Source organism: Aquarana catesbeiana, unplaced genomic scaffold (assembly GCF_042186555.1).
Source record: "Aquarana catesbeiana isolate 2022-GZ unplaced genomic scaffold, ASM4218655v1 unanchor236, whole genome shotgun sequence".
NCBI classification, from domain to species: domain Eukaryota; kingdom Metazoa; phylum Chordata; class Amphibia; order Anura; family Ranidae; genus Aquarana; species Aquarana catesbeiana.
Window position 1 is genome coordinate 2,168,598 of NW_027362664.1, and position 27,064 is coordinate 2,195,661.

The window sequence follows — 27,064 nt, forward strand, 5'->3', positions numbered from 1 at the left end:
TCACGAGAATGAAGTCGGAATCCACCCACATGACTGGCCTGCACCCGGCTCAGGCTCTTAGCAAAACGATGAGAGCCCAAGCCGGCTACTCCCGCTCTCACCATAGCCCAGCATTCCAGTGAATGCGAGGAGGAAGAGCAGAGAGCCGATGACTGACAGTCACCGGCTCTCTGCTCACGGATCAATGGAAACTGAGTGATAGGCAGTGTTCATTTGCTCGGTTCTCGGTGTCAGAGGCAGTGGGGACAGATGCAGCATCAGAGCGAAACTACATCTAGTAGGTAAGTATGATTCTTAAAAAAAATGCTTATAACAAATAATGTTTCATTATATCTTTCAGAGTGGAAACCTCAGGGATGATAATATTGATATTAAAGAAGAGTATAAAGAGGAGGATGAGGAGTATGGATTGATGGAGGAGTTTTCAGAAGGACACAAGGATATGATGGAGCCACCTAATACCAGGAACCCACCAGAGAGATGTCCCCGTCCTCTGTATTCCCGGGATTCCACACAGGAAGATCACACCATTCCTCACTGTTACAAGGTTGGGCCATCTAGAACATGGACTTTTTGAAGTGATGTGTTCATTTTTTTAAAATATAATGCCGCAATATTGAAGCTTATGTATTACAGATTATCTCTTTTATTTATTACTTGATTTAGAGTGGAGATCCAATCAATATAGAATTTGAGGTTAAAGCAGAAGGAGAAGAAATATATGTGAGGGATGATCAGCAGTCTATGGAGGAGGATGGAATAATAAGGCTAATTATAAAGGAGGACACTCTTACAGAGATCAGCACAGGTGGGTCATTAACACTAAATACATTCCTCCACCCATACTGCTCACTGATTGGTCCAGAGTAGGGCGGGGACTGGGTGATACCAGCCTGTAATCCCCTGGTCACTTTCCTGAGCTGTGTTCCCCGTCCTGTATTCCTGTATTTCTCTCGGATAATCTTCCTTCTCTGTGCTGCAGACACAATTTATGTATCTAGACTGGATTTATGGAGATTCTGGGGTTCAGCTGGCAGCAAAATGTTCATTTTCACTACAGGAGAAATTGGACCTAGGCACCTGAGTTATGTGCTTTGGATCTTTTGCTTCATGCCCGGGTCTAGCAAGATCTCAGACAGGACACTTGTGTGGTATGGAACCTCTGAAACTTATTTCAAGTAAACAAATAAACTTCCACTCATTACTGAATACCAATATTATGTGTCCTAAACCTTACACTATATCATTTATATTGTACCTTATATACTCCTGACCCCTGCACTATATACTCTATATTGTACATTACATACTTCTGACCCCTGCACTATATACTCTATGTTGTACATTACATACTCCTGACCCCTGCACTATATACTCTATGTTGTACATTACATACTCCTGACCCCTGCACTATATACTCTGTTGTACATTACATACTCCTGACCCCTACACTATATACTCTATGTTGTACATTACATCATTCTGATACTATATAGTCCTATCTGTTGTATCTTATACAATATGTTGTACATGACATAGTCCTGACTTCTGCTCTCTCCCCTCTACCCACTGCTATATATACACATAATATGTATTCTCTTTAGTTACACCAGCTGGACATTTTATATCTGATGATTTGATTGGAGCACAGACTTTTACATCTTTATAATAATGTCATAAAAATTTAAAAAGATGAAGCGCTAGAAACGCAGCTAGTGCGATATGGGAATAGTTCCAACATCCAGGTGTGCCAGTAGGCAAAGTTCATTTACTGCTGAGGCCAGACCAGGGTTTAGGGGTTCTGGTCTATATCAGTGTGGACAGCCAGCTGTAGAGAGCAGAAGAGACTCTGTGGATATGGGTGAGAGAGAGGAGCGGCGCCTTGGGCTCCTGTAGTCCAGATGGGCAGCAGTAGTGGTCAGCAGTTCCCAGTGGCTCCGGTGGCTCCGAGGCTGAAGACGGTCACACAACAAGCATGTCAGCAGTGATGGACGGGAGGCATGGTTGAGATCGTGTTCAGGGCATGCGTGCTCCTTCTTCAGGCATATGTTGATATGCCCGATGTAGGAGCACACATGCTCCAAAATCGAGCTCGACCATGCCTCCCGTCCATCACTGCTGACGTGCTTGTTGTGTGACCGTCTTCAGCCTCGGAGCCGCTGGGAACTGCTGACCACCACCGCTGCCCAGCTGGACTACAGGAGCCCAAGCTACTTCTGCCATGCACATTATATCTCAACAAAATGTGAGTTGATCTTACTTTTATTAAACATTGAATTTTAACTGACATACTGCACTCATAATAATGTCATAAGATCTTACAACTTTGGAACCTTAAACAGAAAGTGATAATGAGGGAACTAAATAAGGGGAAGATGGCAATGAGTGATAGAGGGGGTGGGGACACTCGTCCTATAATGCCCTCATCATTGTCACTCCTATAAAAAACAGTTCTCATTGTTTCCTCACTCTCTGACTAAGGTCCATGAATAAAGAAATGAACTGGTAGGAGATCAGAGGACCCATTTACTAGTTACCTTGAGGGGGGAATTGTAAGATCCTCAGAGACTAAGCTGCCTGATGTGGGTGGAGTCCTGGTTTAGGGGAACCAATCTGCTCATGTCTAGTAATAATCTTTTTATCTCTATTTTAGTAGATGGACGGGAGATGAGGAAAACCTCAGAGGATTGTCTCACTTTGTCTCCAGACTGTAAAGTAGAAGATGAGGACATCACACAGTATAGTCCAGGAGAAAACCCGACTACCTCAAATGTCCATCCGGCACCACACAGTGTAGATGGACCATCGTATTCCTCTTATCCTGAGGAACCTCAGACTGTGAGGGACGGTGCCGTCCTTCCAACAGAGAAGAGCTTTTCCTGTACTGAGTGCGGGAAGTGTTTCCATTCTAAATATGATCTTAATGTGCATAAAAGGACTCACACAGGTGAAAAGCCATATTCCTGTCCTGAGTGCGGGAAATGTTTTTCACAGATGTCCAATCTTTATAAACATCAGCGATCTCACACGGGGGAGAAGCCGTATTCCTGTCCTGAGTGCGGGAAATGTTTTTCACAGAAGTCACATCTTTATGGACATCAGAGGTCTCACTCGGGTGAGAAGCCATATCCCTGCCCTGAGTGCGGGAAATGTTTCCATTCTAAATCCAAACTGAATGTGCATAAGAGGTCTCACACCGGGGAGAAGCCGTATTCCTGTCCTGAGTGTGGGAAATGTTTCTCACAGAATTCCAATCTTTACAAACATCTTAGATTGCATACGGGGCAAAAAATGTATTCTTGTGTAGTGTGTGGAAAATGTTTTTCACAGAAGTTCAATCTTTACACACACCAGAGATCTCACACAGGGGAGAAGCCATATTCCTGTCCTGAGTGCGGGAAATGTTTTTCACAGAAATCCCATCTTCACAAACATCAGCAATCTCACACGGGGGAGAAGCCGTATTCCTGTTCCGAGTGCGGGATGTGTTTTTCACAGAAGTCACATCTTTACAAACATCAGAGGTCTCACACCGGGGAGAAGCCGTTCTCCTGTCCTGAGTGTGGGAAATGTTTTTCACAGAAGTCTGATCTTTACCGACATCAAAGATGCCACACAGGGGAGAAGCCGCATTCCTGTGCTGAGTGCGGGAAATGTTTTTCACAGAAGTCTGATGTTTACAAACATCAGAGATCTCACATGAGGGAGAAGCTACTTTCCTGTCCTGAGTGAGGGAATTGTTCTTCACTGAAGTCCTCTCTTCCTGTACATCAGGGATCCCACACAACCCTCGAGGTGTATTCGTGTCTTGAGTGTGGGAAATGTCTTCTATATGAACGTTGTTGGACATCACAGCTCTCATGTGGGGAAGAAGCACACCCTGATATACACCTCAGATATACTCCATGGCTGATCTTCATCATGTAAGAAACAGTTGATAAGGAGATCAGAGATCACCAAAGACATGGATGAAGTGTTGTACCGTGTTGACTATTGATAGCAGTAGAAAAATAAAAATGGAGTCATTGCCTTTCATTGGCTGAGTACATTTTGTGGTGTAAGCTTTCACAAAAAGGCAGATGTCAATTTTTTTTAAAATGAGTTAAATGAATGTGTCCAACATTCGCCCAGCTATGATAAATAGTGACCGTATTTTATTTGCTATACTGATTTCCTTGTTTCCTTCCAGTGGCCATAATGTGGTATTGTTCTGTTATTTGACTGAGATATTTCAGAAAACATTTTTCATTATGGCCACTAGATGGAGCTGACCATCATAGCAAATCAAAGTGTGAAATAGAATATGGCTAGAATTTGTCACAGCTGGGTGAATTTTTGTCACATTTGTCCACCATTTTTTTTTATGAATAGATCCCTTGAAGAACATTGAAGAACATGAACTATTTAAACCAATAATATTAAACCAACCATTTCAATATGTCTTTTATTGTAAGAAATAATGAGTACAAGAGAGAAGAATAAAAATGTTGCACAATAAATGCATTAAAATAAGAAACTCTACAAACATAGTAAATCCTCAAAAAGGAATGAAATTGTGGGGGGAAAAGTCAAAGTAGGGGGAATGAAGACATAAGAGAGTAGGTATGACACCAGGTGATCATGTGAAAAGAGCCATCTATTCACATCTGGGCAAATGTCAATCAGAGTAGGACATGCGGGGGAAGGGATGGATTCCATCGCTGAAATAATAATTGTGGGTCAGAGATGACGGACAATATTTACAAGGTACAAGAAGAGTTATGCATCCATGAAGACCAGTTAAGGAGAAATTTGTCTTGTAAAACATGTGAAGATTTATTCAAATAGGATACATTTGTTTAGAATTGTGATAGTGGTTTAACCATCAGGGGTCATTGCTTACTTCCGGTTCTGAACAAGAGTTCACTTACCTGCTATAAATAGGTGTGTCATATAGTGTGACATTCGAAAGGCCAAGACCTATTCTCGGCAAGGCTAGTTTTGCGTCAGGTTTAAGTGTTACACCAGTAATGGAGGAGACCAATGAGAAAACGGCAGACCAAGAACTGTTGATGAATGGGAAATGCCACCAAACATGAGCTATATTGATCCGACAGAGCCACAATTTCTTCATGACACAAGGGGGAGTGATCTGGGAATATGGTGACTAGTCTGTCTGGGGTGTAGTACCACTTGTGTAAGAGTTTCTGGAAGGATTCCCAATGAGAAAGACAATGAGAATATTTAAGAGGCAACTGAGTAGCAAGGCAACATTGAGGTGGGGTGGCTGATAATTGAAGGGCGAGTGCCCAGGAAACCATGGAAGCATTTTTTTGTGGAGAAGAATGGTGGGAAAGGAGATGATAAAGAGGTGATACTCCCAAATGGAGAGATGGTGGGGTGTCCATGAGTTTTAAAAGTGGGAGGGAGGGAAACAATAAGAAACAATGCAGGGCATGACTTATCTGAAGGTGCTTGTAAAATGATGAGGTGTTTATGGAGTAGGAAGTACATAAGTCTTGAAAAGAATGAAGGTTGAATTGTGACTATAGGTGTGCCAGAGAATGGATGCCAGCTGACTTCCAGTCAGCCAAAGAGATATCCTGTATAAGCGGTTCCAAGGAACGTATTGAGAGGCAATGTAATGTTGCTTGAGAGAGTCCGTGAGACTGGTCCACAATAAGAAAGTCAAATGGAGTGAGCACTGCTCCAAAGGCTGTTAAGCTGCCAAAAAATCCTGGGTGCCTGCCTGGGTCCACAAACCTTATGAGGATTAAGCACAGGAGTGTGAAACGCATCTGCTGACGCTCCGTGGGTTGAGTGTGTGTGTCATGTCTTTCATTTTTATTTTTGCATAATAAAAGGAGCTGTTTTCATTCTCTGGAAGTGCCGCCATCTCTTTCTTTTCTGGTCCACAATAGAGTTCCAAACTTTACAAGCAGCTTTGATGGTATCCAGAAGTGGTTTTGTGGAGATCTCTGGATCCATACGCCCCCCAGAAGCAATTTAGGTTCAAACTGAAAATTGTTATCAATACTCAACGTAATTTTCCTTTCCTGGTCCGTCCTCCTGTCAGCACACTATGGGCTAACTCCTGCTTTCAACCCCCAGGGCCACCTTCTTCCAGTTTAGTGAAGTTAGGTCCTCCCCTCGCCCTCTTGTTATTTGTATAGCGGCGACTTAGAGAGGGAAAGCAAATTGTGTGTGACGTGAGGACGGACCAGGAAAGGAAAATTACGGTGAGTATTGATAACAATTTTCTGATTTCCTGGTTGTCCTCCCGTCAGCACACTATAGGATATACCCTAGCCAATATAGGGTGGTAAAGAAAAGACAAATTTTCCAGATTCCATGCTTCACCACACTTTAATTAACTTAACAAAGAAGCTGATATCACTGCCGTTCCGAATAAGGAAGAACTAGCATAAAGTACATCTAATTTAAAGTGATGAGCAAAAGTCTTGCAAGAACTCCAGCTAGCGGACCTGCATATGTCTTCAACCGGTACTTTTCCCACAGATGCCCATGAGGCTCCCATCCCTCTAGTCGAGTGAGTTCTTATACACTGCGGAGGAGCAAGGCCCTGTTGTTTGTAAACCAAGAAAATAACCTTTGTGATCCAGGTAGCCAGAACTCTTGATGAAGCTGCTTCTCCTTTCCTAGGCCTGCAAGGGAAGATAAATAGGTTCTCAGACTTATGTGTCTGCTGAGCCCACTGTAGATATATTGACTAGACATGTGCAATTCGTTTAGTTCCGAATTCGTTTTTTAAAGAATTTTGATAAATTCGTTAATTTCAAAATTTCCGAATTTTTCAATTTCCGAAATTACGACTTTCTGAATTTTAAATTTCCGAATTTTGAATTTCAAATTTCCAAAATTCGGATTTCCAAATTTTCCAATTTCTGAAAATACAAATTTTCAAATTCTGAATTTTCGGAATTCGGAAAATTTAAAAATTTGAAAATCTGAAATTTCGAAAATCTGAAAAAAGAAAGAAAATCAATAAAATTTTAAATAACTGACTATTGAATTATAGGTATTGGATTACCTTTCAAATTTGACTGTTTGTGATCGTAACGAATACAAATTTATCTGAAACAACAAATTATCTGAAATAACGAATGCCGCATCTAAACGTATGGAACGTAATGATATAATAATAATAAAGCATTTTTATTATTATTTATTATTAATTTGTTCCATTCCATTTGTTTAGATGCGGCATTCGTTTTTTCGGATAATTCGTAACTTCAGATAAATTTGTATTCGTTACATTCACAAACAGCCAAATTTGAAAGGAAATTCCAATACCTATAATTTAATAGTTAGTTATTATTTCGAATTTTACTGATTTTCTTTCTTTTTTTCTGATTTTCACATTTTTGAACTTTCGAATTCCGGAAATCCAAGATTCGAAAATTCGAATTTTAGAAATTTGGAAAACAAAATTTCCGAATTTCCGAAAAAAACGAATGAAACGAAAACAAACATAATTTTTGTCGGTGCACATGTCTAATATTGACATTAGGCTGACCATGTCCAGTGGTTTAAGATCTAGATGGTTCGTCTGTTCTGGTGGCTGTGTGAAATAAGGTAGCACCACCTCCCAGTCTATGAAATTTTGAGATGACTTGGCCAAGCCCGATGAGGGACACAGGATCACCCTATCTGGATAAATGATGCAAAATGGCTCTCTGCAGGATAGGGCAGCCAACTCTGACACCCTCCTTACTGTTGTAATGGCTGTAAGAAAGACTAATATGATTGTCAAATACCAGAGTGGACCAGACTTAGGGGGACCAAAGGGGGGCTGCAATAGAGATTTTAGTACCGTGCCTAAGTCCCGGGTTGGAAAAAATGTAAAGGACAATTGTTGTAAAAGGAGAAGATTGTATGCCCACATCCCTAAATACAGACCACAAGACCAAACCAACTTCTTAGTGGCACTTTGAAGGGAATAAACAACAACTACATGTATAAAATATCCACAAAGCTTTATTATAACAAATTAAAATGATACAAAGTTTAAAATAGTTGATGTGATTACAAAACAATTGTTGATGAATATGAGCAGATAATCAGATGATTCTGTCAGCCAGTTCATTAAAGGGACAGATTGGGGGAGGGTAACATCTGTCCCTTAATCAGGTGGCTGACAGAATCATATGATTCGCGATGCGCTTCCCTTTGCGATTTGCACTAATTTGCACCTTCAGAAGATGAACGTTAGAAGATACACATTAGCGTGAATCGCGAAGGATAGGGTCCTATAGCGTGAACGTCAGGCCACCACAACATTGTATCAGGTGGCGGCATATGATGTGAGTTAATCGGTCATCCATTTTATTGGTTTTAGTTGTTTTTATGTAATTGGATTTTATCCTGATGTTTTAGCTTTATGTCCAAGTATTGCAATAAATACTACACTATGAAGTACCTTTCTTGTTTATTGCTCATGGTACTTTGGGTCATATGAATGGAGCACTACTCAGAGAAAGGAGAGTCTGGGAAGGAGTTTACCTTCTACCAGTGTCCACTTCACCCATAACGCTGTTTACAAATCCAGTTGGCGGTGAGTGGGCATTACATGGGGGTGAAGGCTGGTGACCGGTGACTGCTCACTCATCTCTATGTATTGTCATTATACTCACCTGGGTGCGATTATCACTTATATTATGCAGTATAACACTATGTTAGTTTATTTTTTAGATTTATGATTGGAGTCCTAAATATCGAGGATTCATGAGAAGAAACATCTGTCCCCTGAGGGCGATGCTGTTTATGCGTGTTCACTTTATGGAGCAGTCAATATTTCTGGTAAGCCTCTGATCTTATATCCCAATAAGACACTGGTTGGGAACGCATTGAGCAGTACAAAGTCCATGGTGATTATCAAAAATACTGTATACAGTATAAATGTAACCTTCTCTATAGAATGGGCTCTCCAACCAGAGGTGTCATAATACCAACTGCCAAAACCTATGGTAAGTTCCACACAGATATGGTGGATGGCTGTATCTTTCAGGAAGAATCATCCAAACTGTAATAATGAGGCTATCTGGGTTTACCAGAATCTTAGAAGAGCAAAGTCCTTGGGTCCACTGGGCTGGCCAGAAGATCACTAGTACAAGGAGTACCCCCACTGACCACCAATGTTGGGATGGAGTTATACTTTATTCTCACTGACACCAACATTGGGGCTTATTTTATCTCACTGACAACAACAATGGTACTTATTTTATCTCACTGACAACAATAGAGCTTATTTTATCTCACTGACACCAACAACGGTTCTTATTTTATGTCACTGACACCAACAATAGAGCTTATTTTATCTCACTGACATCAACAATAGAGCTTATTTTATCTCACTGACAACAATAGAGCTTATTTTATCTCACTGACACCAACAATAGAGCTTATTTTATCTCACTGACACCAACAACGGTTCTTATTTTATGTCACTGACACCAACAATGGTACTTATTTTATCTCGCTGACACCAACAATGGGACTTATTTTATCTCACTGACACCAACAATGGGTTTTATTTTCCTACTGACACCAATGATGGAGATTATTTTTTCTCACTGAAAACAATGACGGGGATTATTATATTTTACTGAAACCAAAGATTGGCTTTTATCTCACTGACACCAATGATGAGAATTTTTTTCCTATCTCATGGATGTGCCGGGCAGTCATACACACACACATACAGATCCCTGTCTGACAGATACAATCACTTCCACACACTGACAATAATCTGCATTAGGGAGGAGCTCCGTGTCTAAACAGAAGATTGGATAAACTCTGGCTCCTCCCACATTCTTCTGAACATCGAACGTTTACGGCATTTGGTGCAGACGAATGTGACGGCTTCTGGCTGTCACTGGTTTCTAGGGAGGCAACGGCTGGCTGAAACAGCTGTGTCCTTAGCAACTGCCGACTTCATAGTTACATAGTTACATAGTAGGTGAGGTTGAAAAAAGACACAAGTCCATCAAGTCCAACCTATGTGTGTGATTATGTGTCAGTATTACATTATATAGCCCTTTATGTTGCTGTCATTCAGGTGCTTATCTAATAGTTTCTTGAAGCTATCAATGCTCCCCGCTGAGACCACCACCTGTGGAAGGGAATTCCACATCCTTTCTGCTCTTACAGTAAAGAACCCTCTACGTAGTTTAAGGTTAAACCTCTTTTCTTCTAATTTTAATGAGTGGTCGCGAGTCTTGTTAAACTCTCTTCTTCGAAAAAGTTTTATTTCTATTGTGGGGTCACCAGTCCGGTATTTGTATATTGAAATCATATCCCCTCTCAAGCGTCTCTTCTCCAGAGAGAATAAGTTCAGTGCTCGCAACCTTTCCTCATAACTAAGATCCTCCAGACCCTTTATTAGCTTTGTTGCCCTTCTTTGTACTCACTCCATTTCCAGTACATCCTTCCTGAGGACTGGTGCCCAGAACTGGACAGCATACTCCAGGTGCAGCCGGACCAGAGTCTTGTAGAGTGGGAGAATTATCGTTTTATCTCTGGAGTTGATCCCCTTTTTAATGCATGCCAATATTCTGTTTGCTTTGTTAGCAGCAGCTTGGCATTGCATGTCATTGCTGAGCCTTTCATCTACTAGGACCCCCAGGTCCTTTTCCATCCTAGATTCCCCCAGAGGTTCTCCCCCCAGTGTATAGATTGCATTCATATTTTTGCCACCCAAATGCATTATTTTACATTTTTCTACATTGAACCTCATTTGCCATGTAGATGCCCACCCCATAAATTTGTTCAGATCTTTTTGCAAGGTTTCCACATCCTGCAGAGAAGTTTTTGCCTGCTTAACTTAGTATCGTCTGCAAATACAGAGATTAAACTGTTTATCCCATCCTCCAGGTCCTTTATAAACAAATTAAATAGGATTGGTCCCAGCACAGAACTTTGGGGAACCCCACTACCCACCCCTGACCATTCCGAGTACTCCCCATTTATCACCACCCTCTGAACTCGCCCTTGTAGCCAGTTTTCAATCCATGTACTCACCCTATGGTCCATGCCAACGAACCTTATTTTGTACAGTAAACGTTTATGGGGAACTGTGTCAAATGCTTTTGCAAAATCCAGATACACCACGTCTACGGGCCTTCCTTTATCTAGATGGCAACTCACCTCCTCATAGAAGGTTAGTAGATTGGTTTGGCAAGAACGATTCTTCATGAATCCATGCTGATTACTGCTAATGATACTGTTCTTATTACTAAAATCTTGTATATAGTCCCTTATCATCCCCTCCAAGAGTTTACATACTATTGATGTTAGGCTAACTGGTCTGTAATTGCCAGGGATGTATTTTGGGCCCTTTTTAAATATTGGTGCTACATTGGCTTTTCTCCAATCAGCTGGTACCATTCCAGTCAGTAGACTGTCTGTAAAAATTAGGAACAACGGTCTGGCAATCACTTGACTGAGTTCCCTAAGTACCCTCGGATGCAAGCCATCTGGTCCCGGTGATTTATTAATGTTAAGTTTCTCAAGTCTAATTTTAATTCTGTCCTCTGTTACCCATGGAGGTGCTTCCTGTGTTGTGTCATGAGGATAAACACTGCAGTTTTGGTTACTGAAGCCCCCCGATTCACTCGTGAAGACTGAGGAGAAGAATAAATTCAATACCTTCGCCATCTCCCCATCCTTTGTACTTCACCCCGCCCATTCCCTTACATGGCCATGTAGGCAAATGGGTGGGGTCTAGATCAAGACATCATTGTCTGAATATGACCATATTTGGGCAATGATGTCACAACTATCCCCGCCCCTTCCTTTATATAGCTGATGACAGCTCAGGACACTATCAGAGATCGCTCCTGTGTGGCGGGTTATTGGTGAGTCAGTGGGGGGTTGGCATCATGATTGATGATGGATTAACAATAAGAGACTTTTTGGGGGATTTTTTTTAAATAAAGGACATTGAGTGTTTGTATTGCTTTTTCTTTTTTTTTTAAATGAATGTACCCCAAATGCATTCATATGGGGGGACTGGGCACTTCCAGATTCCGATAAGCCCCCCAGACCCCCCCAACCACTAGGCTAGAGTTGTGAGGATGAGGCCCTTGTCCTTATCAACATGGGGACAAGGTGCTTTACTACGAAGGCCTCCCATGTTGAGGGCACATGGCCTGGTATGGTTCAGGAGGAGGGGGTGGAGCCGCACACTCATCCCTCCCCTTTCCTGGGCAGCCAGGCTACATGCTTGGATTATGGATCTGGTATGGATTTTCTGGACGGGCACCTACATTTTTCTTGTGTGTGAGGGGGGACCCTTAAATTCCATTTTACACTCAGAGGTTCTTGTACTGTATGCATTTGGGGGTCTCTATACATTTTTTTCATTCTTTCGGTAAGATGGGCTACAGAAAAAGTGGCCTTTATAAAGAAAAAATAATCATTTTAAATTGCCAGAAAATGACATTTCATTGCTGGCTTCTTTTTTTTTTTTAACAGCACACAGACCCTCCAAAGGTCCCCCAAATACATAGAAGAACCTCGGGGAGTCTGTTTTGGTAATGTGCTGTTTTGGTAATTTTTCCTTAGCAAAAGTCAGCACAGGTGCAGCACTTTCTGCACATTATAGAGATGCCCCTTCACAGACAGCATTATGACCCCCCAGCATTAGGACCCCCCAGGATTAGGACCCCCTGAGATTAGGACCCCCAGACATGATATGTAACCAACTGAGCTCTTTGGAGGTACATAGTACACCCAGAAAGTGAAGGGTTAATCATAAGCTGATGGCGGCAGTAGCAGTGCTTGTTTTCTTCAGCCGGCTCCCAGCTGCACAGTAAGAGTGATCCGGGGGGCTGTATAGCTGCCTGATCTCATTTACACTGCAGATGGCCCGATTTCCTCCACCATGACCCCCCCAGTGTTGGCTCTGGGCTTTCCCTCTTGTCATGGGAGCCTGAGACCTCACCCAGCAGCCTCAGGAGGCCAAGAGGAAGGAGACTGATGACCATCCATCCCACTCACTCTCCTCTGCACTGAATGAAGCCGGCAGTCCTCAGCTCTGAGTGTTTCTGAGCCACCATTCCCCCGGATGATACCACCAAGGAAGCATCTAACCGAGCGCCATCTGTGCATTGGAGGGTAGAGGAGACATTGGAGGTCTAATACTCCCCCCATGCCTCATAAAGAGGACCTGTCACCTACCCAATTAAATCACATGGGGGGGTTGTTATATCCTTGTAATAGCAATACAGCTAAATAAGTAAAAATAAAATAAAACAAGTTAAAAAATATGAATTAGAGAAAAAGTATTAATAAAATTAAACAAGTTTAAAAAAATGATAACATTGATAATAAAAATGAAAAGTACATACCTGTAAACGCACCCATACTGTGTATATGTGTATGTAAAGCGTGATTGCTTTTCAGGTTTAAATCAATGGTTGGTTTAATATTGTTGCTTTGATTAAACTTATATCCTTCAGTGTGTTCTGTACTCACCAGTGTATGAGGATGATCTCCGTTATCTGTATGAAGACATGTCTGATGAAGGAAACTAAGGGGTCTACTTATAGAATGAATTGAACGAATGTGACAATCACTCATCCAGCCATTACAAATTCTGGCCATAATGTAACAAAGTGATTTCCTATGATTGTCAGCTCCATCTTGTGACCATAATGGGGTATTTTCCTGTCATACCTCCATTAGTAAAAATAGCACAATACTGCATTATGACCACTAGATGGAGCCAAGGAAATCAGTGTATGAAATAAAATACATCCAATATTCATCACAGCCAAGTGAATGCTGGTCACATTTGTTCAACAATTTTCTTTTTATAATTAAAAAAGAGGAAGATTTGGCTACTATAAATGTACCACATCCATAATATTTATCATTTCAAAAAGAACCTTGTATGTCAGACTTTATTGGTACAAAAAAAGGCAGAACACAAAAATTACATAAAATATAAATCTTTCTTACAAATATTAAAATGGGAACAAATCCATCAAACATTAGACCATATATATTCATAATGACTCATTTAGCTTTGCTGAATTGTTCAAGAGGTCGACGCGTTTCACATCAATAGAGCTTCCTCAGGACCTTTTATGCCTTGGCAGCAAAGAAAATCAGCCTAACTAAAAAAAAATACAGAATAAAAATACATAGCAAACTCGTATTTTTTATAACATTGTAAATAATCATCTGTGCCACTTACACAATGCTTGGGGGACATAGCAAGGAGATGGTGATAAATGGAGTGGTCAAAGTAGCTTGCACAGTCAGCTGTTCATGAGATAATAGACATGTGCATGAAAAAAAGTCAAATTAAAAAAAAAAACATTTTTTTTACTTGTACAAAATTAAAGTTACACCCAAGCACATAAACCCCCCCCAAAAAATTTGATGCCCCCCACCCCCACATATACACATGTACAAGCGTAAACGCATACACTGGGACATCTACACCTGGAAACATAGATTGCGATACACGTTACATATTGCCACGCACACCGGAATGAGAGCAATAATTCTATCACCAGATCTCCTCCGTAATAGTAAACTGATGACCTATAGGGGGCTTTTAAAGTGTCGCCTATAGAAAATATAGGGCACTGAAGTCTGTCACTATTTTACAGGCACACACAAATTGAAGGTTTGACATGTTGGGTATCTATTTACATGATGCAACCTCTGCTTTCATATTTTACCAAAAAAATTGGGTAATTTATTGCATGTTTGTGTCCCCAATAATGAACTGTGTGTATTTTACTGATATTTTGCGTTTCCTAGACGTTTACGGTAATATTGTGTGACATAAAAAATTGGAACTACCACTATTTTATTCTCTAGGGTGTCTGCTTTCAGAAAATATATCATTTTAGGGGCTTTATATAATCTTCAGACCTAAAATGATTTTTTAAACATGTGTGCAAAAAACACAAAAATGGCTCTGGCAGTGAAAGGGTTAAAGCATAAGTTCACCTTCGGGAAGATGTTACATGTTCCTGTTCCAGCAGCGGCTCAGCGATCTGAGTCGGCTTGTGAGCTCTCTGGTAGATGATTGGTTCTTCCTGTCACTGTAACTGCATTCCCGTACAATGTACAGACAGACAGATTACACGGACAGTCTGCAGGAGTCCTGCATAGCACCAGCCATCAGCACTTCATGGCTGCAATGCTTTCCAGGCTCCTAAAAAATAGGAAATTAACAATTTGTTACCTGCAGAAAATGTGCATTTATTATTTTTTTATAAAAGGTGAACATTTCCTTTAATGAAATGGACACCGGATCGTGATTTGTCTGCTCAGGATGCGCTTGTATCAGATTTATACACGGTTTTGGTTAAAATTATTTTTTATTTTATCAGAACAAGGACATTGTCATAAGGGACAAGGAGATTGGGACCCCGATTTAGTCCCTCAGACAAGTATTTTTTTTTTTTAAATGTCCACACCCCTGGAACTGTTTCTTTTATTATGGAGAACAGCCATGGAGTATATGTGAGGTGTATATCAGGGTGTGCTTCTTCCCCACATGAGAGCTGTGATGTCCAGCAACATTCATATAGAAGACATTTCCCACACTCAAGACACCAATACACCTCGGGGGTTGTGTGGGATCCCTGATGTACAGGAAGACAGGACTTCAGGGAGGAACAATTCCCTCACTCAGGACAGGAATACGGGTCCCCCCCGTGTGAGATCTCTGATGTCTGCAAAGACTGGACTTATGTGAAAAACATTTCCCGCACTCAGGACAGGAAAGTGGCTTCTCTCCCATGTGAGATTTTCGATGTGTGTAAAGATTGGACTTCTGTGAAAAACATTTCCCACACTCAGGACAGGAATACGGGTTCTCCCCTGTGTGAGATCTCTGATGTGTGTAAAGATTGGACTTCCGTGAAAAACATTTCCCGCACTCAGGACAGGAATACGGCTTCTCCCCTGTGTGAGATCTCTGATGTGCGTAAAGATTGGACTTCTGTGAAAAACATTTCCCGCACTCAGGACAGGAATACGGCTTCTCTCCTGTGTGAGATCTCTGATGTCTGTAAAGATTGGACTTCTCTGAAAAACATTTCCCACACTCAGGACAGGAATACGGCTTCTCCCCCGTGTGAGATCTCTGATGTGCGTAAAGATTGGACTTCTGTGAAAAACATTTCCTGCACTCAGGACAGTTATGCGGCTTCTCGCCCGTGTGAGATCTCTGATGTTTGTAAAGACTGGACTTTTCTGAAAAACATTTCCCACACTCAGGACAGGAATATGGCTTCTCTCCTGTGTGAGTTCTTTTATGCACATTAAGATCATATTTAGAATGAAAACACTTCCCGCACTCAGTACATGAAAAGCTCTTCTCTGTTGGAAGGACGGCACCATCCCTCACAGTCTGAGGTTCCTCAGGATAAGATGAATACGATGGTCCATCTACACTGTGTGGTGCCGGATGGACATTTGAGGTAGTCGGGTTTTCTCCTGGACTATACTGTGTGATGTCCTCATCTTCTACTTTACAGCCTGGAGACAAAGTGAGACAATCCTCTGAGGTTTTCCTCATCTCCCGTCCATCTACTAAAATAGAAATAAAAAGATTATTACTAGACATGAGCAGATTGGTTCCCCTAAACCAGGACTCCGCCCACATCAGGCAGCTTTGTCTCTGAGGCTCTTACAATTCCCCCCTCAAGGTAACTAGTAAATGGGTCCTCTGATCTCCTACCAGTTCATTTCTTTATTCATGGACCTTAGTCAGAGAGGGAGTAAGCAATGAGTGTTCTGCCTCCCCAACCTAAGCATTGAAAGTGTTATCTCTGTAAATTACAGTTGTTTTGAGATATCGGTAAAGCAATCTTTGTTTAATCAGCTGACAGTGACTTGATCCAGATGACACTTTGAAGATCTTTTGAAGTTTAACCACTTCCCATCCCACGTATTGTCATGATGTCCGCAAGGTGGCTCTCTCATCCTGGGTGGGCGTCATATGACGTCCTTGGCTTCCCACCAGCATAGGGTGGCGCACGCGCCTGCCATGTCACCAAGGAGCCTGTGCGCGTGCCTGGCGGCCGCAATGTCCGTCGGGCACATGCGATCGCTTGAGACAGAGCAGGAATGTGGATCTGTGTGTGTAAACACATAGATCCATGTCCTGTCAGGGGCGAGGAGATAGATCATGTGAGAAGAGACAGATCTAGTATATAGGAACACCGATCGGTCTCATCCCCTAGTCAGTCCCATCCCCCACAGTTAGAACACACAGTCAGGGAACACACTTAACCCCTTGATTGCCCCCTAGTGTTAACCCCTTCCCTGCCACTGACATTTACACAGTAATCAGTGGCTATTTATAGCACTGATCGCTGTATAAATGTCAATGAATTCAAAAAAGGTGTTAAAAGTGTCCTATCTGTCCACCGCAATGTCAAAGTCACGATAAAAAAAATTGCAGATCACCACCATTACTAGTAAAAAAAAAATAATAATAAAAATGCCATAAATAAATAACCTATTTTGTAGGTGCCTAAACAGCCTAAATGGAGGATTTTTTTTTTTAAATACATTTGGTATATTTATTATAGCAAAAAGTAAAAAATTGTGTTTTTTTCAAAACTGTCGCTCTTTTTTTGTTTATAGCGCAGAAGGTGATCACATACCATCAAAAGAAAGCACCGCAATCCCGATAAATTTTTTTTTAAAAATCGCAGATCACCGCCATTACTTTAAAAAAAAATTAATAATCATAATAATAATAATAATAATAATAATGTCATAAATCTATCCCCTATTTTGTAGGCGCTATAACAACTTTTGCGCAAACCAAACAATTTAGGCTTATTGTGGTTTTTTTTAACCAAAAATATGTAGCAGATTACATATCGGCCTACACTGAGGATTTTTTTTTTTTTTTTTTTTAATTTATTATAGCAAAAAGTAAAAAATATTGTGTTTTTTTTCAAAATTGTTGCTCTTTTGTTTATAGCGCAAAAAATAAAAACTGCAGGAGGTGATCAAATACCACCAAAAGAAAGCTCCATTTGTGGGGAAAAAAGGACATCTATTATGTTTGAGTTCAATGTCACATGACCGCGCAATTGTCAGTTAAAGAGATGCAGTGCAGTATCGCAAAAAAATGGCCCGGTCAGGAAGGGGGTAAATTCTTCTGGGGCTGAATTGGTCAACTTCTACTTTCCGTACTTTTCCGTCATTACTTGGCATAGTCGTTGTAATAAGACCCATAGGCCAATAGTTGCGATGAGAATCTGTCTCTTTCAAGAGAACTGTGTCTCCCACTTGTAGGTTGGGTTTGCTAGTTTGCCATTTTCTGCAACTTTGAAGCTTAGAAAGGTACTCCATCTTCCAGCGGTTCCAAAACACAAAAGCAAGACGTTGAACCTGTTTCCATTGATGCTTGTAAACGTTAGGGTAATCAACTTCCTCTGTGGGAATAGTGGCTATTCCAATATTTTGGGTAATAAGAGTGGCTGGAGTGAGCAATATTGGAGACACTGGATCTGAGGACACAGGGACCATTGGCCTTGCATTGATTATAGCAGACACCTCTGCAAGAAAAGTGATTAAGATTTCATGGGTAAGCTGGGAAGTTTTCTGGTTCAGTAACATAGAGTCCCGGATTTTTCTTACAACTCCAATCATGCGTTCCCAAGATCCTCCCATGTGAGGGGAATGAGGTAGGTGGAATTCCCATTTACACTTGTTGTCATTTAAAGTTCACTATCTTTTCTGCTCCTGTAAAATTAGTCCCACAGTCAGATCTAAGTAACTTTACAGGTCCTCGCACAGAAACAAATCTTCTGAAGGCATTAATGAAACAGGAAGAGTCCATTGTTTCTATCACTTTGATGTGCACTGCACAAATGCTCAAGCAAGTGAACAGTGCAGCCCATCACTTATTGTTAGCAACTCCGCCACAAGTTCTGAATGTAACAGTCCAGGGGCCAAATATGTCCATGCCAACATTAGTAAATGGTGGTTCAGTGCTTAATTGGTCAGCCGGCAGCTCTGCCTTCTGTTGTTGTAGGTGCTTTCCTCTTAGTTTTTGGCACTTGACACATTTCTGGAGTATGGACGATATACACTCTTTCATCCCGACGATCCAGAAACCTGCAGACCTTACTGTTCCCTCTGCAAAAGTGACGACCTTGGTGCTAAACTTGCTCATGGAAATGTCTAACTAACAGAGCAGTAATGTGATGATGTCCTGGAATAACGAGGGGATTTTTTTCTCCACTGAACGAATTAGATCTTCCAATGTGACCGCCGACTCAAAGTAACTTGTTGTGATCAATTATTGGATTTAATTTGTACAGATGGCTATCCTTAGATAGGTTGAGTTCCTTTGATATGTTAGCAATCTCTTGTGAGTACACTTTATGTTGGACACATCAGATGATAACCCTTTCTGCTTGAGCGACCTCCTCAATTGTGGAGGGGCCTTTACAGGTGTCCCATTTGTGACACTCCTTTTCAGTGCTAGAGCGGTTTGCAAATTGATGAGCAATGTGAATAAGATGTGCAATGGCTCATACAAGAAAGGACCACTTAGAAAAGCTTTCAAAACAGGGAGGACTCAGCCTTACCCTTGCTTTCACAGGTGTTGAGTTTTACGGTAAAAGCTCTGATTTCCTTATCAGAGTCCGGATAAACCAGTTCAAAGGGTAGAATTTGTAGATGAGATGAGTTTATCATTCAAGAGTACTGATGGAGATAGCCATGATGTGTAGCCATAAATGCAGTAGTAGGTACTGCACAACTGCCGCAATCAGCAGGGTTGAGGTTAGCGGGAACATAGTTCCATTGTTCAGGCGTAGAGAACTTCCTAATGCGTTCCACTCTGTTACTGACATACACATAGAACTGCAATGTTTAAAAGTGTATATATCCTAGTACAATCTTGCTGTCTGTATAAAAGTCAAAAGGAGTCTAATTTCAACATCTGTTTCAAGTTCTATAAGCTCAGCAATTTCCACAGCTAACACAGCTGCACAAAGTTCAAGCCTTGGAATAGTCTGTGCAGGTTTCGGTGCGAGCTTGGCCTTGCCCATGATAAATCCTACACCTACTTCACCGTTGGGATTTGTAGCTCGAAGATAGGCCACGGCAGTGATGGCTTTGTTTGATGCATCGGAGAAGACAATGGTTTCTCTTCTGGTGGCATGTTTTAAGGATGCTAAGGTGTAAGAGTGCTGTATCTGGAGTTGTTCTAATGCTTTTAGAGACCGTTTCCAGGATTCCCACCTTTGTTGTTTCTCCTTGGGTAAGGGGAAATCCCAGTCTGAGCTTTCAGAAGTAAGTGGGTTGTACCCCTGCTGTGCTCATTATGAGGGGCTCCCACCATCCCTGTGCTGTGCTCATTATGAGGGGGTCCCACCATCCCTGTGCTGACTTCCTCCTGGGGCTGTACCCCTGCTGTGCTCATTATGAGGGGGTCCCACCATCCCTGTGTTGACTTCCTCCTGGGGCTGTACCCCTGCTGTGCTCATTATGAGGGGCTCCCACCATTCCTGTGCTGTGCTCATTATGAGGGGCTCCCACCATCCCTGTGCTGTGCTGACTTCCTCCTGGGGCTATACCCCTGCTGTGCTCATTATGAGGGGCTCCCACCATCCCTGTGCTGTGCTCATTATGAGGGGCTCCCACCATCCCTGTGCTGTGCTGACTTCCTCCTGAGGCTGTACCCCTGCTGTGCTCATTATGAGGGGCTCCCACCATCCCTGTGCTGTGCTCATTATGAGGGGCTCCCACCATCCCTGTGCTGTGCTCATTATGAGGGGCTCCCACCATCCCTGTGCTGTGCTGACTTCCTCCTGGTGCTGTACCCCTGCTGTGCTCATTATAAGGGGGTCCCACCATCCCTGTGCTGACTTCCTCCTGGGGCTGTACCCCTGCTGTGCTCATTATGAGGGGTTCCCACCATCCCTGTGCTGTGCTCATTATGAGGGGCACCCACCATCCCTGTGCTGTGCTGACTTCATCCTGGGGCTGTACCCCTGCTGTGCTCATTATGAGGGGCTCCCACCATCCCTGTGCTGACTTCCTGTGTTTTTAACTTCATCATAACAAATAATCATAATTATTATGACAATAATAAAATGATATTAACAAACATTCTTATTTTGTCCGATTCTGAATCTCCCATCGACTACCAGTACCAGTACCAGTAAAAAGGTCATTTTCCCAACCCTCACTCAGCAGGAGAAGAAAACCTCTATCACGTACCTGGTGGAGACTGGAATGTGATGGAGGCCTCCCTTGCTCCTCCCGCCTACACAGCCGGGCAATGTGGTACCAAGTCAGCAGGCAGATCAAGTCCAATAAACAGGCCGAAGTCAGAATACCAGGTAACAGAGTAAAGGAGCAAGCAGAGGAGTCCAAAGACCAGCCGGGTCATACACGAACAAACAGGAGCAACGGATCAGGACTTGGTGGGTCAGGAAGGAGCTGAAGTTCATCCAGCACTTGTTTGCAGTGACAGAGCAGTTTAAATAGGCCACTGGGCGCCAAGTGCTAATTGGTGTGTGCACGCGCATGTGTTTGCACATGCACACTTGTTCGCGCACATACCCGTGCTTGATGAACTGCCATTGCGGGCATTATGTTGGTTCTTTGCTTATGAATATTAGCATGTGCAATGTGTACGAGCATGAACAGGTATCTGCACTGGCCTTTTAGTTGTGGAGGTCCGGTTTACCTTACATTGCCCCCCCAATGGGCAGCCTCCGGCTGCCCATTTGAGACATCTTTGCAGGATGGGCTTGAAAAAACTTCCTTACTAGCCTTGGAGCATGGACATTGTCTTTTGGTTCCCACGAGCTCTCCTCAGAACTGTACACTTTCCATGTGATCAAATATGATACGAATACGGCCACCCCTCTTCCTACAATTAATAATGACCTCAATTTCATACTCTTCTTCGCCATCAATAGTAACAGGTGCTGGAGGGCCAGGATTACGGCCAGGGAAGGGATCTGGTACAGTAGGCTTTAGTAAAGATACATGAAAAACCGGATGAATCTTATACTTTTGTGGAAGCAAAAGTTCTTAAGCTGTTGGATTTATTTTTCTCTTTACAGCAAATGGGCCAGTTTTTTGGAAGGACGAGCCATTTTCAGATTAATGGTTGATAACCAAACTCTGTCACCGGGTTTAAGATCCAGATCACCCCTTTTTTTTCTATCAAAGATTTTTTTGTTGTCCTGTTGGGCCTTGGCAATAGCTTCCTGTAGAATTTTATTGTTGGTTTGTAGAAACAACAGTCGCTCCTGGACTGCTGGAACAGAAGGATCAAAGACTGCATCAGGCAAAAAAGAGGGGTTGAATCCAAAATTTGCGAAGAATGGCGTTTGGGTTCTGGGTGTCTGGGTGTCTGGTGTGCCTCTGTACCTTTAAGAAGGGATGGGCTGCCCTTCAGTCCACCTGCCAGCATTTATCCATCAGAATGCATGTGCCTCCACTGTGGGGACACTCATATTTTAGTGTTAGGACCACAGATATCAGGGTGCCGTGACGAGGCTCTGTGGCTTACGCATGCATTTGCAAATGCATGCGGACTAAACCCCTGTTTTTAACGCGTACTGTTAGACAGGTCAATTTGGTTGTCTGCGAGTTGGTGGTAAGTAGGCTTTGGTTTTTTCCTGGGCATTCCCCAGGCTTTGTTTGCATCTGTTTGTAGCCCTCCAAAGCCGCTTACTGCAATAGCCAGCTATAAATGAAGGCGGTGGCAAGTTTTTTTTGAGATCACCTTGGTGTGTTTATTGGTCCAGAAACGCACCAGCACCTTTGCAGCCATGGTGCTATTTGCTGGGTGTCTGGTGTGCCTCTGTAGCTTTAAGAAGGGATGGGCTGCCCTTCAGTCCACCTGCCAGCATTTATCCATCAGAATGCATGTGCCTCCACTGTGGGGACACTCATATTTTAGTGTTAGGACCACAGATATCAGGGTGCCGTGACGAGGCTCTGTGGCTTACGCATGCATTTGCAAATGCGTGCGGACTAAACCCCTGTTTTTAACGCGTACTGTTAGACAGGTCAATTTGGTTGTCTGCGAGTTGGTGGTAAGTAGGCGTTGGTTTTTTCCTGGGCATTCCCCAGGCTTTGTTTGCATCTGAAGAATGGCGTTTGACCTGTGGCTGAGTGGACAGAATCGTTGTAAGCTAATTCTGCTAGCGGAAGGAGCGAAGCCCAGTCATCCTGTGTAAACAAAGAAAAACACTAAAGATATTGTTCTAAGGTCTGATTTGTATGTTCTGTCTGGGGGTGATATGCTGAAGATAACCATGACTCAATTTTAAGTGCTTTACAAAGTTCTTTCCAAAATTTGGACGTAAACTGCACTCCTCGGTCAGAAGTTATACTCAGAGGAACCCCATGCAACTGTACTATCTCCTTGATAAATGCTTGTACAGTCTCTGAAGCAGATGGTGTTCCAATCATAGGCTATCCAAAATGGCACATTTTATACCAATCGACTATCACAAAAATAGTGGTAAAACTTTCAGAAGGTGGGAGCTCGACAATGAAATCCATGTTAATCATCTCCCAGGGCTTGCTAGGAACGGGCAAGGGCCTTAAACCCCAAGCTTTGGTTTTGTCTCCTTTGCTCCGGATACAAATCTAACAACTCCTCACTAGGGATGAGCTTCGAGTTCGAGTCGAACTCATGTTCGACTCGAACATTGGCTGTTCGCAAGTTCGCCGAACAGCGAACAATTTGGGGTGTTCGCGGCAAACTCGAATGCCGCAGAACACCCTTTAAAAGTCTATAGGAGAAATCAAAAGTGCTAATTTTAAAGGCTAATATGCAAGTTATTGTCATAAAAAGTGTTTGGGGACCTGGGTCCTGCCCCAGGGGACATGGATCAATGCAAAAAAAAGTTTTAAAAACGGCCGTTTTTTCAGGAGCAGTGATTTTAATAATGCTTAAAGTCAAACAATAAAAGTGTAATATGCCTTTAAATTTCGTAGCTGGGGGGTGTCTATAGTATGCCTGTAAAGGGGCGCATGTTTCCTGTGTTTAGAACAGTCTGACAGCAAAATGACATTTTGAAGGAAAAAACCCATTTAAAACTACCCGCGGCTATTGCATTGCCGACAATACACATAGAAGTTCATTGATAAAAACGGCATGGGAATTCCCCAAAGGGGAACCCCGAACCAAAATTAAAAAAAAAAAAAATGATGTGGGAGTCCCCCTAAATTCCATACCAGGCCCTTCAGGTCTGGTATGGATATTAAGGGGAACCCCGGCCAAAATTTAAAAAAAAAAAATGATCTGGGAGTCCCCCTAAATTCCATACCAGGCCCTTCAGGTCTGGTATGGATTTTAAGGGTAACCCCGCACCAAAAAAAAAAAAAACGGCGTGGGGTCCCCCCAAAAATCCATACCAGACCCTTATCCGAGCACACAACCTGGCAGGCCGCAGGAAAAGAGGGGGGGATGAGAGTGCGCCCCCCCTCCTGAATCGTACCGGGCCACATGCCTTCAACATTGGGAGGGTGCTTTGGGGTAGCCCCCCAAAACACCTTGTCCCCATGTTGATGAGGACAAGGGCCTCATCCCCACAACCCTGGCCGGTGGTTGTGGGGGTCTGCGGGCGGGGGGCTTATCGGAATCTGGAAGCCCCCTTTAACAAGGGGACCCCCAGATCCCGGCCCCCCCCCTGTGTGAAATGGTAAGGGGGTACTTACCCCTACCATTTCACTAAAAAACCGTCAAAAATGTTAAAAATGACAAGAGACAGTTTTTGACAATTCCTTTATTTAAATGCTTCTTCTTTCTTCTATCTTCCTTCATCTTCTGGTTCTTCCTCCGGTGTTCTTGTCCAGCATCTCCTCCGCGGCGTCTTCTATCTTCTTCTCCTCGGGCCGCTCCGCAACCCATGGCATGGGGGGAGGCTCCTGCTCTTCTTCTTTTCTTCATTTTCTTCTCCGGGCCGCTCCACACCCATGCTGGCATGGAGGGAGGCTCCCGCTGTGTGACGGCGCTCCTCGTCTGACAGTTCTTAAATAACGGGGGGCGGGGCCACCCAGTGACCCCGCCCCCCTCTGACGCACGGGACATGACGGGACTTCCCTGTGGCATTCCCCGTGACGTCACAGGGAAGTCCCGTCAAGTCACCGTGCGTCAGAGGGGGGCGGGGTCACCGGGTGGCCCCACCCCCCGTTATTTAAGAACTGTCAGACGAGGAGCGCGTCACACAGCGGGAGCCTCCCTCCATGCCAGCATGGGTGCGGAGCGGCCCGGAGAAGAAAATGAAGAAGAGAAGAAAAGAAGAAGAGAAGAGCAGGAGCCTCCCCCCATGCCATGGGTGCGGAGCGGCCCGAGGAGAAGAAGATAGAAGACGCCGTGGAGGAGATGCTGGACGAGAACGCCAGAGGAAGAACCAGAAGAGCCAGAAGAACCAGAAGATGAAGGAAGATAGAAGAAAGAAGAAGCATTTAAATAAAGGAATTGTCAAAAACTGTCTCTTGTCATTTTTAACATTTTTGACAGTTTTTTAGTTAAATGGTAGGGGTAAGTACCCCCTTACCATTTCACACAGGGGGGGGGCAGGATCTGGGGGTCCCCTTGTTAAAGGGGGCTTCCAGATTCTGATAAGCCCCCCGCCCGCAGACCCCCACAACCACCAGCCAGGGTTGTGGGGATGAGGCCCTTGTCCTCATCAACATGGGGACAAGGTGTTTTGGGGGGCTACCCCAAATAACCCTCCCAATGTTGAGGGCATGTGGCCTGGTACGGTTCAGGAGGGGGGGCGCACTCTCGTCCCCCCCTCTTTTCCTGCGGCCTGCCAGGTTGCGTGCTCGGATAAGGGTCTGGTATGGATTTTTGGGGGAACCCCACGTCATTTTTTTTTTTTTTAATTTTGACCGGGGTTCCCCTTAATATCCATACCAGACCTGAAGGGCCTTGTATGGAATTTAGGGGGACTCCCATGTCATTTTTTTTTTTTAATTTTGGTTCGGGGTTCCCCTTTGGGGAATTCACATGCCGTTTTTATCAATGAACTTCTATGTGTATTGTCGGCAATGCAATAGCCGCGGGTAGTTTTAAATTAGTTTTTTCCTTCAAAATGTCATTTTGCTGTCAGACTGTTCTAAACACAGGAAACATGCGCCCCTTTACAGGCATACTATAGACACCCCCCAGCTATGAAATTTAAAGGGATATTACACTTTTATTGTTTGACTTTAAACATTATTAAAATCATTGCTCCTGAAAAAACGGCCGTTTTTAAAACTTTTTTTTGCATTGATCCATGTCCCCTGGGGCAGGACCAGGTCCCCAAACACTTTTTATGACAATAACTTGCATATTAGCCTTTAAAATTAGCACTTTTGATTATTCATGTTCGTGTCCCATAGACTTTAACGGTGTTCGCGTGTTCGAACAAACTTTTTTCCTGTTCGCATGTTCTGGTGCGAACCGAACAGGGGGGTGTTCGGCTCATCCCTACTCCTCACATACTTAAGGATCGTTGTAACAGCTCCAAAGTCTTATGGATCCCAAAATGCCCTGCCAAGGGGTGGTCGTGGCATAGATTTAGGGTTGACTGGTGCAAACTTGAAGGTACAAAAACTCTTTGCTCATGGAAGAACAATCCATCTCGTTCTTGCAACTGGAAGTCCTGCGGTGGCCCCTCCTCCCTAGAAGCTTGTTTGAGCTGTGACACCAAATCTCTTTGCAGTAACAGAAAATTTTGTGAAGAAAGGATGGTATCAGGCTGGGTAATTTCCTTCTCTTCTGGAAACATAGGCATCAGGTTTCCCATTTTTAGAGCCTGGTCTGTAGGTTATATGTAATGTAAATTGTGAGAAAAACAAGGCCCACCTGGCCTGATGAGGCTTTAGGCGTCTGGCTGTACGGAGATATTCCAAATTTTTATGGACAGTAAAAATAAGGATTGGGTGACTTGCTCCCTCAAGCAGATAGCGCCATTCCTCCAGGGCAGCCTTGATGGAAAGTAGCTCACGATCTCCCACATCGTAATTTTTCTCTGAAGCACTGAGTTTCCTAGAGAAAAAGGCCAAGGGATGCAGGAGAGATTTAGCGCCTTGTCATTGG

At 43.1% G+C, this 27,064-nt stretch overlaps 3 protein-coding genes across 6 annotated transcripts in view; 2 read left to right on the forward strand and 1 right to left on the reverse strand.

Moving 5' to 3' along the window:
- LOC141121958 (uncharacterized) overlaps nt 1–27,064 on the forward strand; it is a 266,794-nt gene that overhangs the window by 43,912 nt on the left and 195,818 nt on the right. The window lies entirely within an intron of this gene.
- Nucleotides 962–5,960, forward strand: LOC141121980 (uncharacterized). Its single transcript, XM_073611766.1, has 2 exons — nt 962–1,151; nt 2,654–5,960. The coding sequence occupies exons 1-2, from the start codon at nt 1,088–1,090 to the stop codon at nt 3,730–3,732; spliced, it is 1,143 nt and encodes a 380-aa protein (XP_073467867.1). The 5' UTR covers nt 962–1,087; the 3' UTR covers nt 3,733–5,960.
- Nucleotides 15,617–27,064, reverse strand: part of LOC141121982 (uncharacterized) — a 159,647-nt gene continuing 148,199 nt past the window's right edge. Inside the window, exon 10 of the mRNA XM_073611767.1 lies at nt 15,617–16,340. Coding sequence (XP_073467868.1) covers nt 15,632–16,340 — 709 coding nt within the window. The 3' untranslated portion in view covers nt 15,617–15,631. The remainder of the gene's footprint in view (nt 16,341–27,064) is intronic.